The following is a 16,776-nucleotide window of genomic DNA, read 5'->3' on the forward strand; positions in this document are numbered from 1 at the left end:
TTGCGAAGAAGTTAGCCATCTATACCTAGTACACAACAGCCAGATGGTTTCAATAAAAAGGTAATAACTGAGAATTAACTTGAAGCAAGTGTATACATTTATAAAGGGACGCAAAGTTTTGAAGCAATGGGGTAAACATGACAGCCAGGAAACCAGCATCTGGAGAAAGGAGAAATGACAATAGATGCACCCAGGTCTTTCAGGAAAGGTTTCCATTAAAGTGAACCCATACCTAGATTTATTGGTTGAACTAGATGGACTGGGGGGGGGGGGGGGGTGGGATGTGATTTGGGGTTCCAGCACCTTGCCCCCTCCCTACATTTCAGACCCCCTCACTACAGAAGCTCTCCTACAATACAGAACCCTCCTACAATACAGACCCCGCTACATTACAGCCCCCTACACTACAGAACCCCCCTAACAATACAGATCTCCCCTACATTACAGAACCCCTCCCACAGTACAGACCACCCCCTACATTACAGAGCCCTCCTACAATACAGAGCCCCCCTACAATACAGAGCCCCCCTACAATACAGAGCCCCCTACAATACAGAGCCCCCTACATTACAGAGCCCCCTACATTACAGACACCCCCCACATTACAGACACCCCCCCACATTACAGACACCCCCCCACATTACAGACACCCCCCCACATTACAGACACCCCCCCACATTACAGACCCCCCCCCCACATTAGAGACCCCCTTATATTAGAGACCCCTCTACAATACAGAACCCCCCCTACATTACAACCCCCTCTACATTACAGACCCCCCCACATTACAGACCACCCACATTACAGAGCCCCCTAAAATACAGAACTCCCACACATTACAGGAACCCCCTACACTACAGACCCCCTCCTACACTACAGAGCCCCCTAAAATACAGAACCCCCCACATTAAAGACCCCCTACAATACAGAACCCCCCATTACAGGAACCCCCTACACTACAGACCCCCTCCTACACTACAGAGCCCCCTAAAATACAGAACCCCCTACAATACAGACCCCCCACAATACAGAACCCCCCCCCCCCACATTACAGAACCCCCCCACATTACATACCCCCTACAATACAGAAACCCCCCCCCCCCTTCAGACCCATAATGTACCTTGGATCAAAGAGGGACTGCATGTCGAGTCCCCTCCCCCTGTGTAGACATAAAGGAGGAGGGAGGGGCGGCTGCTACACTTTGCCGAGCCGAGACCGATCAGAGCCACGGCCACCGTGCCAGAGAGAAGGGGAACGTTGCGGGTCCTGGCCCCCTGATGTGCCGACAGGTGTCACTCGAGTGCGCTGAGGAGGCTCGCACGCACCCACCCTCCACTGCAAAGCACAAATACAGCACTTAGTACATCACTGGCCGAACATCAGCGGTCGGTGTTAGAACACCGGTCCTGTGTGTCAGAGCCCGCGGCCAGCTCTGCATATCCCAAGGATGCAGACATGCAGCCCAGCGGCCCCCGGCCCGGTCTGCCCTTTGGCCAGTCCGGGTCTGCTGCTCTCCCACATGTTCGAATAAGAGCAGGAACTCTAAAGCATTTAGAAAACTGAAACCTGGCTTTATAGAGTCCCTTGTGAGCTCCGAGAGTTAATTACTTCACAGAGCATGCAGCTACAGCTTATTTTAAAGTGCTTATTTCCCCAACACTTCACATACCCATTATGTGCCTGCTGTACCATGTACTTGTATGAGAAAGTATCCTGTTCCCTTTGTAAGGCTTCCTTTATGTGAAATCCCTGGTGGTCCCTTCATGTACATATACACTGACCGCCAGCTGTGCTGCAAATTTAAGTTGATTTTGCCGTGTTTTGCGGCCAAAGCGTTCCTCTCCTGAACATGGAAGAATCTCACATTCAGGATAGCGAGGTTGAATCTCCACTAAACACAGCAAGCGAGGTTGAATCTCCACTAAACACAGCAGCTCTGCTAGGATATATCCGACAGCTTCTGCTGTGTGTTGGAGGGGTCGTGGGCTTCGGGGCACCTTCCTACACATTTGGTGGGAGTGCCCAAGGCTGTGGTCCTGGCAGGATATCAGGGCACAGAAAAATTAATTTTGGATCTAGATCTGCAGGACTCCCCAATGGAATTCTTACTGCACATGCCATCCATTCCTCTAAGCCTTTATCGCAAATCAATTCTGCCACACCTCTTAAACACCGCCCGGCATCTGATTCCTATACATGGGAAGTCGACCCATGTTCCGGGGTGACTGGATTGGGCGAGTCTACTCAATTCCATCATGGTGGCGGAGGAGTGGATGGCGAAGTGCAAGGATAGATATGACAAATTTTATGCTATATGGGCCACTTGGATACATTATACGTCTACCAAAACTCAGACATCTGTTGCTACTCTTGGGCAGACAGATTAATAGATCACATAAGTACGTGGAGGATGAGACAAACACCTCAATCCCCTAAGATCCCTACATGAGTTAATGACTCACACCTACTGTTGTTCACCTAGGTGCCCCCCCTTCTCTTTTTCCACCATTTCACTTTAGGTCATGCTGGCTTCAGCACATTTGGTGCTTGTATTCTATAAATGAAAACGCAACCCTGACTGGATACAAAGGTTCCCGATTCACAAACCCCCTTGAGGTTGCGGTTCAATTTGATGAAATCATATGAGGCTAGATATCTGAATGTATCAAGCGTTTTTCTACGCATGTAACCCAACACTCATTGTTGTCTCCTTTTATTTCTTTTGTCTGTTTTGTTGTACTCTGTTTTTATTCTGAAAAAATATATATTACATTACCTTTGTACCACCTTTAGAATGTAAGCTCTACGAGCAGGGCCCGCCTGTACCTTTTGAATTGTATTGTAATTGTGTTGTCCCCCTATACATTGTAAAGCGCTGCGTAAACTGTTGGCGCTATATAAATCGTGAATAATAATATAGATATATATAAAAACCAAAACACAGCAGCTCCTAAATGATCAGAAAAACCCATGTGTACATGGAGCCTAAGCAAAAGAACATACCGTGGTCCATCTTCTAGCTATGCTGGGAACTCCGCCTGCTCTAATCTAAATGAGACTTGGCCTAACACCTCCCCTGCTCCACAGCCATTCACTGGGAAGTTCAGTGTACTGCTGCTTCTCCTCCCAGCGGAGATCAGAGGGAATGTGATCACTTAAATTTATATATTTATATATATATATATTTATATATATATATATATTTATATATATATATATATATATATATATATATATATATATATATATATATATATATATATATATATATATATATATATATATATATATATATATATATATATATATATATATATATATATATATATATATATTTTTTTTTTTTTTTAACTCTATACAAAAGTGTTCTGCATAAGATTTCTATTTTAAACTGAATGCATTTTTTTTTTTTTTTTTACAAGGTGATCATTTACAAATCACTTTAAGTGAATTGGCCATTTTCTCCTCCACTGCTTATTTACATTCAAGTGGTGACAGTGAAAAAATATTAAAAAATATATATAAAATAAATAATAACATAACATTTTGGGGGTATTCTAGTTCAGCTGCTGTGATTTTCTCTTTCATTGATACATTTTCTTGATTTTTTTTTTTTCCATAATTTAGGGTTGAATCATTTTTGCACCACAAAACAAGACAAAACAAGACAAAACATAATAAAAATAAGCAATGGCAGGTCATATATGCTTTAAAGTCCCTGACTGTTGAGCTCATCTTATAGCTTTAATAATTAGGAAGTCATTGGAAATTAAAACAGAGCATGCAGTGAAGTAATAGGATGTCAGTTATCACAAAACTAGTAGGGTGGAGTCTATGCCAATTCTAACCATGCTAGTTCCTATGTGATCTGCAGACTGTTTTTTACTGTGCAAATGGTTTTATCCTTGTCTGTTTGGACTTAGGCTACATCAATAAGCCATCACAGTTGTATTCTATGTTGGCATTGTTCTTCTCCTTTCTTTGATCGTACTTGGGAGCGAGAAATAGAGAGCAGCCACCTGTGTTGGATCGTATGTATTACACTCATCCATGCTTTACTAGGCTCCTATAACTTGGAGTCTAGTCATCTGGTAAGAGCACAGCCTTTATTTTTTTTCACGGCGGAAGGTGCACTTTTGGTGCAAAATTGCTTATTGATGTTGGCTTTCCTCACGAATTTGAACATTAATATTTTAGAAGTTCTCATTGACTTATCACGGTTTATTTAATTTGCATTTTGGGTTTTATCCCTTGCTATTTTAGCGCTGCAATTTTGGGTTATATATTTTCATGCACGAATGTTCTGTTGTGCAATTGCCATATGCGGTTTTGATTTAGTATTTCACCTGCGCAATTTCTATCCACATTTTTAGAAGTAATGGGATGAGCATCAGTCATTTCAGTTAATAATAAATCATTGGCAGTACCACTGATAAAAAATTAAATAAAAAATTCAGTGTAGGCAGTATAGAAAGAGCGAGTACCTGATAGCATCATTAAATAAACAAAAAAAGTAAAAATCCAAAGTCGTAAATATTCAGTTTGAAAAGCTATTTCACCAAGTTTGCAGGGTTTGGTCTCTGGGTATAAACCCAAACATGGAGCACATGGGAATCTGAGGAGTCATTGCCAGTCCTTGATGTTTGACATCTTTTACCTCAATTGGCAAGATTTAAGCTCTCCCAGGGTATATTGGTCGGTTGGCTCGAGGGGAACCTCTAAGCACTCACTGTAAAATCTTAAGAGCCATTTTTGGGTACTTCCCTGTATCCCTCCTGTGGCCTCAAAATACTACCTTGGACTAGGTGGGGCACTAGTTTTGAGAGTTGTACACATGATACTTATCGTTCCTGTGCTGTAGTGTTTGTCTTCTTGATGAAGCCACTCACAAGGCAAAATATGTTGAGAGATGACTACAGCAAAACATTTTTGTTGACACAATTGAAAGTATATGATCAAGGATTTATACCAACCATATCTGCAGGATTTTAATAAATGGTTTTTAGTAGTCTGTCATTTTTTAAACTACCACCTACAAAATCGAATTTTTTTTTCTTTGCATTTGATCTGGTTATGTGGTGCCTCTAATCTCTCCTCTAGTTCACCTTAGCCGATAGTTCTAATACAGCGCGTGGTTTCTGCATGCTTTGAACCACAGACTAGCCAGTACACAACATACAACTACATCCAACAGGAGGGGTGACTCCCTCCATCCACTCAGGAAACACACACACACACACACACACACACACACACACACACACACACACGAGAGTCTTTTTGAAACAACCATTTTAGCTTGGGCTGCAGCACAGTCAGTAATATTTGTGATACTTTCCATCTCTGGTGGATACATTGTGGAAATGCTGTATGCTTTGTGGTGCAGTATCACAACACACATCTGACTGTGCTGGTTTGTAAACAAAAAAAAAAAAAAAAAAAAGCTTTCAGGAAAACCAGAGTGTTGTCTGGCAATGTACCTACTTTGCTGTAGCAAAACCCTTAACCAAATCACATCAGAGCAAAATTTCACATCAGAGCAAATTACACCCAGCCAATGGGTTCCGTTTACCTGTGCACCTAGAAGTTGTGAGTGGACATCTTGGTGTGCCTTCCTGAGAAGTTTACTTTCCTCACGCAGTTTTGAAATAGTATCTGAAAGAATAAAACAGATTGCCAAGAGGGGTCAGTCCTATGGGTCATGAACACAAGAGGAGAGAGTCTTTTTTTACCATGAACAATGAACATTCCATTTTTTACCATTCCTTCCTTGTGCCTTTAGGTGCAACGACAAGTAGGCTCAGGTTGCCCAAGAGTACCCGTCTATTCACAAAGAAAAACTCAATCAGGCTAGGAAAATCCGGCCATTTAGGAGAGAGCTTCTTTAGTTTCAAAGTAGGCCCTGACAAGGATGTAAATCTACAAGCGAAAATAATCGTGTCAAGCATGTGAAGTATCTGGGACACTGCTCCAACGACCCTTGTAAAATGCTAGGCAGTCTCAGCCAGTTCTACGCCATCAACCATGCCTCCCAAATGAGGGCCCTTCTCATTAGAGCTTACAATCAATAACGGATTGTCAAAAAAAAAAAAAAAGTGGATGTCACATACAAACAAAAGCTGGTAACAGGTGCCATTTGCTGGCAGTGACAATACCACCCCCACCAATTTTTATTGACCAGTTAGAAAGTTCACAATAGTCACAGGCCCATAAGAATGTGTTTAGGGCAGTAGAGCGCAGGCATGCACCAACAGTCACTTTAAACAAGTTTATAATCAGCACTAGTACAATTTTGACCATTTTGTATTGCATTGGTTGTGTGCCTGGAGTTCAGCTTTAAAATGCATCAACAGTCAAAACCTTGTTTGGAAAGGATAGAGCAGAGAAAGATGAGAACCCCCATCAGGTTTTACTGCTGTCCAGGATTCTGAGCAATTTGCGATCCTTGTCCCAGGGACAACCTTTATACCAGGCGGGACGTCAAGAAAATCTCTAAAAAACAACAGATGAAAGCAAAAGTAAACCTGCTTTATTAAAGTAGATAGAGGAATGCTAGAACCTCTAAGCTTTGGCGTCGATTTCCCTAGTAAAGATTTTACCTTACTTCTGTCTGGTCTGGTAAAAAGTTGTCCCTAAAACAGAAAATGAGGGATTCTTTTAATCTTGGTCCAGATAGCAGTAAAGAGGTTTTGAGAACTCAGAGGTTCTAGTTCTCCTGCACTTTATCCAAAAAAGTCGAGAGAGAAAAAAAAAAAAAAAAAAAAGTTTTAACCTAGATGTTAACAGTTTACTAACCCACAGAGATACTCACCTTGCAGATTGAGAATCTCATTATCTTGTCTCTCTGGAGTTGGGATACTTGCTGGTTGTGCAACTCAATGGTTTTGCGGTGTTCCAGCTTTAGGCTGCTATGCTGCACTTGTAAATCAGCAACTGCTTCTTGATCTCCTCATTCTGATTCTAAATAAAAAAAGGAACATATGAGGATATGACAAAAAAATAAAAAAATTAAAAAAAAAGGACACCGCGCCCCCCCCCCCCCCACAGCTTTTGGCACTCAATCTAAAAGTACCTTTAGGGGCGGTTCACACTGGTCCGACTGAGAGCACAAGCCGCATGACATGTCAAAATCAATGGTTCCCTGAGAGCCATCTTTGAAACCACCAACTTTGAAAAGGTTCCTACACTACTGGTCGGACTTGGGTGCAATTTCAGCCCATTGGTTTGAATGCAAGTAGCAACCAAGTCGCATCATCATTAACTGAACAGACTACTGCTCTGAGCAACTTGAAGGGAAGTCCAAAAGGGGGGGGGTGATTTTTGATGGGAAAGACCGAAGGGTCTTGTAGGATCTTGGAAGGAAAATCACATCTTTATTAAACAAAAAAAAAAAAAGAAAAAGAAAAGAAAAAGAAAAAGAAAAGAAAAAGAAAAAGAAAAAGAAAAAGAAAAAGAAAAAGAAAAAGAAAAAGAAAAGAAAAAGAAAAAGAAAAAAGAAGAAAAGAAGAAAAAAGAAAAGAAGAAAAAAGAAAAAGAAAAAGAAAAGAAGAAAAGAAGAAAAAGAAGAAAAAGAAAAAAAGAAAAGAAGAAAAGAAGAAAAGAAGAAAAAGAAGAAAAAGAAAAAGAAAAAGAAAGAAAAAGAAGAAAAAGAAGAAAAAGAAAAAGAAAAAAGAAGAAAAAGAAGAAAAAGAAGAAAAAGAAAAAAGAAAAAGAAGAAAAAGAAAAAGAAAAAGAAGAAAAAGAAGGAAAAAGAAGAAAAAGAAGAAAAAGAAGAAAAGAGAAAAAGAAGAAAAAGAAGAAAAAGAAGAAAAGAAAAGAAAAAGAAAAAAGAAAAAGAAGAAAAAGAAGAAAAAGAAGAAAAAGAAGAAAAAGAAGGAAAAAGAAGAAAAAGAAGAAAAAAAGAAGAAAAAGAAGAAAAGAAAAAAAGAAAGAAGAAAAAAAGAAAAAGAAAAAGAAGAAAAAGAAAAAGAAAAAGAAGAAAAAGAAAGAAAAGAAGAAAAAGAAAGAAGAAAAGAAAAGAAGAAAAAGAGGAAAGAAGAAAAGAAAAAGAAAAGAAAAAGAAGAAAAAGAAGAAAAAGAAGAAAAAATTGCTTGGTACTCTTGAATTTTTGGTGGTTTTCATATGTGGTTTTGGGTGCTTCAGGGTTTAATTAATTATCCCTTTGGGATTTTGATTGATTGACTACGTTGGTGAATAACTGAACGTGTCCACCTCTTTTGGGGTTATCCATTGTAGGGTAATCAATATAAATGGTTTATAGTGGCACGTGGTTGAATTTAGGATAACAAGAAAAAATTTGTTGGACACAAACACAAAAATTGGGACATTATAGCAAACACATATTTGGTTTGCACAGAGTCTGTAGGGAAGATAAAAGGTAATATAGGGTTTGAGGTAGTGGTCTTAGAATCTGACTCCACCTATTTAGGAGCCTAGGTTTTTTTGAAAAATTGACCCCGAGGCTTCCCCTAGAAGTCAAGACTTGAGTGCTGAACAAGTCATATTAGAAGAATCAGAACTTGACATTGAACAGCATGTGCACTTCTAGCTGGGAGAGTACCCCTTTTTCTAAGAGGGAGAAGAGAACTCCCCTCCCGAGATCTTCTGAATAGAAGTGTCTAAATCTGCTCCAAAAAGGCCTTTCACGTGGAAGCTCTCCAATAACTTTGCAGGGTAACTCAGTAGACCAGCTCGTAAGCCAAAGAACTCTGATTGGATAACAGCCCCAGGCACACGATCTGCTGAATAGAATCTTAAGTGGAACTAAACCCGTTAATTTACCAGTTTCAAAAAAGTCATTCTATTCTGTCAAACCATTAAATGTCTGATCTAACTGATAACATGTGCAAGCAGCGTGGCAGTTGCAAATTTAAACAGAGGCTAAAATGGCAGCTTCCTTGGCAGAAAAGGATAGGAGAGCTTAGTTCCGATTTAAGGCATCCACTTCAAAACAAAGCTCAAGGCAAAACCAATAGCTGGGCCCTCATCAGCGCCTTCAGGAGTCACTTAACCAGGTGCTTTATCTGGCCCTTGGCAGTCTTGCAGATACCAATAGCTGCCACAGCCAGGTGCACAGCAGCGTCCACCAAAAGAACGATGTCATTAGCAAGGTCTCCATCTTTTTATTCGCCGATCCATGAAGACCTGAACATACTCTTCCAGACATGTTTTTTAAGACAAAAAATTGTAGCATCACAAAAGACATACACCAGCTCCTAGTAAACATATCCTTCATGGGACAGAGCTGCTCAGTCCATTCTGCACTACCTCCTCTAAATACAGGTGTAATGGGAACAGCCTTGAGACAGCTGCCAGGAACATTCTGACCCTGGAACTCCACAGGCTCTAGATCCTTAGAGGAGATGAGAAGTCCATCAATCTGACCTTCCTCAAACTCCATATCCTCTGCCTCTCTCACATCCACCCTTTCCAACACCAGAGGGGAAAACAGCAAAAGGGACCTTCCACCTTTTCTATCACTCTGACCCAAAAACAGGCGAACATTACAGAGAGTTTATTTTCTAGACCCGCTAATGCGGACACCAAGAGATGGCTGTTACAGATATGTACAACAGCATGCAATATTTACCTGCCACAGATGTCCTACATAAACTGCCTACACTCACTATTTCAGTACTTTGCCCTTCAAGGGGACATCCAAAATTATTTGTTGCAGTCATGGGTGAGTTGTATGTGAACTAAAGGTACCCTAAGGTGTGGGAAAGGGGGGGGGGGGGGTTGTCTGTTCAGCTTGGAAGAATGTGTGTGTATATCTTATACCCGAGACCACCGAGGAAGCTGTTCAGTGTCGAGCTACTACACTGGTGGCTGCAATTTTCTGGATCCTGTGCAATTGGCTTTCCCACTGCACGAGGGGGTGCGCGTGTTGCTCACTCGGAACTGCTGCCATTCACACAGAATGCCTTGTATTTTTTCATTGATGCAAGACGTTCTCCAACCATGTCCATCAGTATGACATGTATTCACAAAAAAAAAAAAAAAAAAAAATTTACACAAGGTATTCTATGAATGGTAGCAGTGCCCAGTGAGTGAGCTCCTGTGGTCTGTATGCACAGAGAAAGAAGCTTGCACAGGACATCGTAGCCATCACTGTAGTAGTGCCATTTACTACAGTGATTGTCAGCTGCCAACTGGAGCAATGCAAGTATGCAATAAAGATCATACCTAGAGTTAAACTCTCTCCCCCCCCCCCCCCCCCATTACAAATTAATTGAACAGTCTCCTTTCGATCTACCTACAAGTATTTAGCACTTGGCTTGACTGGTTGGATAATTTAGGTAGATTCTCATCTTAGTTTTTGGTAGATCTAAAGTGGTGGTATCGATATTGCAAGGTCTTATTGTAGCATGTACAGCAAATCTTAGCTTTACTATTCAATTGAGACTGACAAGGGAGGGCAGTAGGGACATTTATATTCAGGCTTAGGTCTGCTTTAATGACATACTTCCAACCAAACAGCTATTACTTATTCTATAATATATGCATGCACCAAATCATGTTTGATTTCTCTGGGCAATCCCTTCAATAGCATACCATGACAAGGCTTGTTTAAGAATTTCATAGGCAGCATAACCCATAGCAACCAGAGACCATTCATCTCATCACTGACATGACTTCAGTCATATGGAATCTTATTACTTCCTATGGGTTACTGATCTTTGTAGTGTACTGAAAAAAAGCTTGATTGCAGACAAAAGCAGTGGCATTCTACATTTACAATTAACATTCAGCATCTGATCTTTTAGAATAACAAAAAATTTCTGACCTTCTTTCGTTTTCTTGTGTTCACCCTTTTCTTTCTGTAAAGAGCGTTCAAGCCTTGACCGATGTTCGTACACCACTACAAAAAGAGAAAAAAAAAAAAAAAAAGGAAAAAAAAAATAAACACAAATGCTTTATAAGTGGACCCGCGTTCTTATTCTGAGAGCCAGGGATTCCCACCACTCCTCCTAGGGCCATTTGCAGTAAAAAACAGAAATGTGCATGAGGCCTTACAGTTTATTTTCCTTAGAAAGCATTCACAGCTCAATCGGAAAAGTCTTTCCACAAGCATACTGCAGAGAAGGAACCTTGGCATCTTTGGGGAAGCAGTGATGTCTCTGCAAACATCAGACCCATAGTTCTGCTCAGGGTGGATAAAAAAAATCAATTACTGTTCCAGGGTCCAGCGATGTCGGCAGCAGATGCCCCCACCGCCATCCTCTGTGAGGGCACCGGGAAGTGACGCGTTGCGGCTTCACTGCTCAGTTCCCTACTGCACTTGCGCGAGTCGCACGGCGCCTCTTCACTGGTCCCGCTGTATCCTGGGAACTGTGAGTTTCCCAGAACACAAACGGGGGGGGATTTGAGGGCCATCTGCGGCTAGCTATTCCCAGAAGTGGGAGCAGATACCTGTATTATACAGGTATCTGCACCCCCTGCCCCTGAAAGGTGGTAATTGTGGCATGGGGGGGGGGGGGGATTCTCTGATGAGAGAACTTCTACTTGAGGTTGGAGGTCTGCTTTAAGCATCATGAGGCTGTATATTCTGCAATATTTACATTTTTGGTAAACTCATTCATTCAATGGATCCAAGCTCAGCAAGCTGAGATAACATGCACTGCATTGATGCATTCACACAATTTCACAGTAACCGTGAGATAAAACAAAGTTCAGGAATATTCCTGTATCCCACAGATTTTCAAAACAATGTACACTACAAACTGTAGGATTGAATTAGTTCTGATATCGCTGTTTTACTAACCTGACAGCTTAGGTCTAAATAGGAAATCTTAGTTTTGTTTGCAAATATTAACCACTTCCTTGTCTTTGTGCAATGTATATATATATATATATATATATATATATATATATATATATATATATATATATATATATATATATATATATATATATATATAAAATTACAAATATCACTGACATATGATTTTAAAACTCTGTTGTATTTAATTCGATACAATGAGATTTTTTAAATAAAGTTTATGATCTTATCTGATGGTTATAATTTTGTCTATGGTGCCTAAAAAGTCCAGAAGCCCTTGTTCTCTCTTTTCAATTTTTGTGCAATGGATATCTGAATGATGCCTGCCGCTACAGACATCATTCAGATATTGCAGTTTTCAGCCGGCGATTCCCTGCACCATAAGAACGATCATATCGGCTGTTACACGCTTAATCATTCTTATGGGTGACGGGAGGGGACGTTCCTCCCCCCCCCCCACCCCGCTGCCCTCCGAAGCTTCTACCAACTCACCACTTCCATCGGTGAGTTCAGAGAACGGATCCGCTGGCCCCAAATGTCAATGAAAGATTTCCGGGGGACCAGATGGTCAACGGAGTCTCTATGATCGTTCGGAGGCCAGGCGCGATGTTATCACGCCCTGCATAAAAAAAATAAAAAAAACAACAGTGCCGTGAGAGTTTAACCAGTTCCCAACCAGTGCACGCTGATGTACATCGGCAAGAATGGCACGGCAGGCAAATGGGCGTACCTGTACATCCCTTTAAATTTGCCGCCCTGCCATCGCGCCGCTGGCTGTCGGGACCGCCATGAGTCTGCTTGCGGGTCCCGCGGACTCGATCGCCGCCGGCATACCCGAGATCGTCTCACGGGGCGGCTGAACGAGGAAATGCCGTTGTAGACAGCATCTCCCCGTTCTGCCTAGCAACTAGTGATGCTGATCTCTGCTCCATGTGATTGGAGCAGAGATCAGTGTTCACTAAATTAAAGCCCAGCCCCCAACAGTTAGTAACACACCCCTAGGAACACTTAAACTGGTTGTAAACCCTTACAAACCACTTTGACCTACAGGCAAGCCTAGATTAAGGCTTACCTGTAGGTCCAAGAAATATCTCCTAAACCTATAAGGTTTAGGAGATATTTACCTGAAGAAAGCCACCGCTGTCTACGGCGCATGCGCTGTAGACAACGGCGCGCAGGCGCACTGGGTAAGCCGCAGATCGTGGCGATATGATGCGAGTGTCGGCTCCCGTGCGCATGCGTGACGTCATCTCTGCTCTGGCGAATCACAGCGCCGGAGCAGCGAGACCCACCAAGATGGACGCTCGGAACTACAGGGGACAGCGGTGAGTTCGCTGGCTCCTATGCAATGCATAGTAGTCCATTATGCTTTACCTTTGCAGGGAATCAAAGAGGAAAAATTTGAGTCAAAATTTAAAGCACCCTGTCCCCATGAGTTTGCACGCAGAAGTGAACGCATATGCAAGTCCCACCCACATGAAAAAAAACTGTTCAAACCACATGTGAGGTATTGCCGCAAACAGAGCAAGAGAAAAATTTCTATCCCTAGACCTCCTCTAACTCAAAACATGTAACCAGTAAAAAAAATTATTGGGAGGGATTCGGGATTTTTAAGTACCAAAGTTTGGTGACATTCCACGAGTGTGTGCACTTTTGAAGCGTGACATGTTAGGTATCTATTTACTTGGCGTAATGTAATGTAAGACAAAAAGTTGCAACGACCGCCATTGTATTCTCTAGGGTCTTTGCTAATTATATATATATATATATATATATAATATTATATTTTTTTTTTTTTCCTCCATGTAAGAAGAGAAATGTCAGAATTGGCCTGGGTGTGAAGTTTTTAAAGAGTCAAACTGCCAGCAAGAATAAGGCTGGCCATAGATTACACAATTTTCCTTTTATTTACCAAAACCATATAATAGGAGGTCAAAACCTAAACACTTTCAATGTGTGTGCAATCAGGCAGGCCCTTGTACTACAATAGTTGAAGGCAAGTATAAAGAAAATCGTATAATGTATGGCTAGCTTTAACATTTAAAGAGCACCTGTCATTTCAGATCCATCATGGCAGAGCCTGTTAGCCGGCAGCATCCACTCCCCTGCTCCCGCCACGCCCCTCACCTTGTTGCGTCCCTGCCACATCACCAGCCCTCCCATTAAAGTGAATGGAGTGGTCAGTGAGTCAACAGCGGATCAGGTGGAGCCACTGCAGGACAGAGATGACAGTTGCTCTTTAAAAATATGATTTAAAAAGCGAGTGGATTTAAATCAAGCCTTTTTACTAACAATTTAAATCAAATTCACCCTGGTTATGCGATCAGCTAAACTCATGCTCCATGTAGAGTAAAGAGCTCTGCATAGATAGGTGGTTGGAGAGCTCTGCAGAGAGACCACTGCTTTCATACAGAGAAATGGGTTCTCTGTAGTATCCTGGCAGGGGACTGGCTCTTTCAGACTGTGGCTGCTTTTATAAAGAAAATGAACGCTAAGGCTTTGCATACCTTTCATTTTGCTGTACCATTGAATATATTTAGCCAATTTAAAGCTTACTTGGATTTTAATGATTCCATAAAAAAAAAAAAAAAAAAAAAAAAAAAACTTGAATCCAGGCAGCTAGGAAAACAAGTTAGCACCAAAAAATAAATAAATTTAAAAAAAAAAAAAAAAAAAAAAAAGGAGAAGGGGAAGGATGGATTTTGGAGTCAGAATTCCCAGTCTTAGCTAAATCAACATGACTCCTGTTTTCATGAGCAAGGGATTAAAATAAACATGAAAATCCCAGTAAACACCTCCCATTCAGCCCTGAGAAAAAAAAAAAAAAAAAAAGTTAAAAAAGTTAAAAACTACAAATATATGCAGCCACAGATCACATGAAAGTTTTTCTGCTTGGCTTTGACAGATTGTTATGGGTAAAAAGCACGGCTGAAAATCAGAACCATATGATTGTAACTCCAAGAATGATAAATTACCGCCTCTTCATAACTGCGAATTGTTAGCTAAAAGCCTGCATGTTCTGCACAATGCACAAAAAAAAAAAAAAGTATAGCTTCTACATCCTGAAGCCCACATTTTGTCTACGGCTAAGCCAGGCCAGCACTTGAGAAAGCCATTGTTAAAAATTTTGCGAGTCATAGATAGGTTTTATTTTTAGCTTTCAAAATTATACTTTGTGTACGAAGCTAAAATTAAGCAACCGGAGAGGCATGAAAATAAAGGAGGACTGGCTTCTATTTTAAACAGTTTATGATATACTGGCATCATTTTGTTTGTCTACATGGGAATTAGAAACGGAACAGCACAATAATTGGTTACTTTTCAAAGGTCTGCTGGTTGCCCACTATAGCACCTCAGTACGGTTTCATATATGGTGGTAGGGGCCCCTACCACCATTAAACTTAAAAATGTAGCTGTTATAAGCTCTATAATGATGGGCATTGGGATAGATACTAGAAGCTGCACTTTTACTATCATAGCAGTAAGACGCCATCTTACTGCTATGATAGTAAACGTGCAGCTTCTAGTATCTATCCCAATGCCCATCATTATAGAGCTTATAACAGCTACATTTTTAAAGTACCAACGATCAAATGACAGCATCATACCAACAAGACTGGGTTCAATGGTTTTCCTAAAGTACCACTTGGAACATGCATGTCAAGTAGAATAGATCCTACCAGAAGGACCACTGGATAGGCAATCCATTGAGTAGGGTGACAGCACGCTTCTTAAAACATGGTCACCCTTGCTGCTGCTATAGCTGCTTTGACGTTGACATCAGCTCCACCCATAGCACTTTAGACTGACAGCACATTTGCAGTTTAGTAGTTTAGGAAAATGTCAAGGCCCCGTCCATTCCCTCTAACCCCTCCAACACCGCCTAGAACGGTAAGCTTCCTAGCTACATTAAGGCTAGCCATACATTATACAACATTTTATCCTACACTATAATCATATGCTTTTGGTAAATCTAAACATTTTCCATTTGTATGTAAACAAATATGCAGGCCTTTGCACTACATCGTTGAATGGGAGAAAAAAAAAAAAAAAAAAAAAAAATGTATGATGCATGGCCAGCCTTACTGTTTAACCCCTTGACACAGACGTAATACAAAATATGCAGCCCTACTGCACTGGGGATTTTTTCTGTGACGCTACATATTTGAGCATTTCCCTTGGTGTTGGAAGCGTGCCACACAGCGCGCTCCCAGCACAGAGACAGGGGGTCTAAGAACCCCTGGCCCTGGATCACTGTGGTAGCCTCTGATTGGCTACCACTGTGATGAGTCACTGTAAGGCCTCATGCACACGAGACGCAAGTGAAAACTCTGCTCCAAAAAAGCTGAAACGCGCGCTTCTAAACGTTTCTTGCCGCGTTTAGGTTTATAAGTGTTTATAAAGATAACATCATGTAGACCCTCCCCAAGCTCCCAAAGCATGTTTTTTTTTTTAACTATTTCTGCTATTTTGATCAGAGTGAGCAGCAGCAGCATAGAGAGCAGTTGTACACTTGCATTTGCCTCTTTCTGCGGTATATATTTTGAAATGGATCCCATATTGAATATATGTCAGGAAATGCTCCTGATGTTGCTCTTGATGAGACAGCAACGTCGTCACAAATTTCGTGAGAGGTCCAGAGTCAGAGCTCGTCGATATTGGACCCATCCGTTGATGGGACAGCGAATGTCCGTTGGATATTTCACAAACATGTATGTGCAGCTGAGTACCTACCCCGACAAGTTTTTTCATTTTAGCCGGATGTCCATTGTCACATTTGATCTGCTCTTAGAAAAAGTACTACCTGGTCTGACATTCGTGGACACCAATATGAGAAACAGTGTGTTACCAGAGGAGCGTCTGTTGGTAACGATCAGGTATGTGTATAAAATATAGTTATCTATAGATGTACAGATTAATTTTTTTCTCTGTCCTTTATTTTTAAAAAAAATAATGTCTATTTATAGCAAATTATCCAATTTTTTAAAATAT

The 16,776-nt window shown here is 41.1% G+C and overlaps 1 protein-coding gene across 1 annotated transcript in view; it reads right to left on the reverse strand.

The window, feature by feature from the left end:
- The window catches only part of LOC143932986 (uncharacterized), a 163,622-nt gene that overhangs the window by 89,011 nt on the left and 57,835 nt on the right, over nucleotides 1–16,776 (reverse strand). Inside the window, 6 exon segments of the mRNA XM_077455909.1 lie at nucleotides 5,574–5,656; nucleotides 6,813–6,836; nucleotides 6,839–6,931; nucleotides 6,934–6,961; nucleotides 9,283–9,483; nucleotides 10,748–10,863. Coding sequence (XP_077312035.1) covers nucleotides 5,574–5,656; nucleotides 6,813–6,836; nucleotides 6,839–6,931; nucleotides 6,934–6,961; nucleotides 9,283–9,483; nucleotides 10,748–10,863 — 545 coding nt within the window.

Source organism: Lithobates pipiens, unplaced genomic scaffold (genome assembly GCF_037356315.1).
Source record: "Lithobates pipiens isolate NorthernLeopardFrog02 unplaced genomic scaffold, aLitPip1_a1.2 Scaffold_27, whole genome shotgun sequence".
In the NCBI taxonomy this organism is placed as follows: Eukaryota; Metazoa; Chordata; class Amphibia; order Anura; family Ranidae; genus Lithobates; species Lithobates pipiens.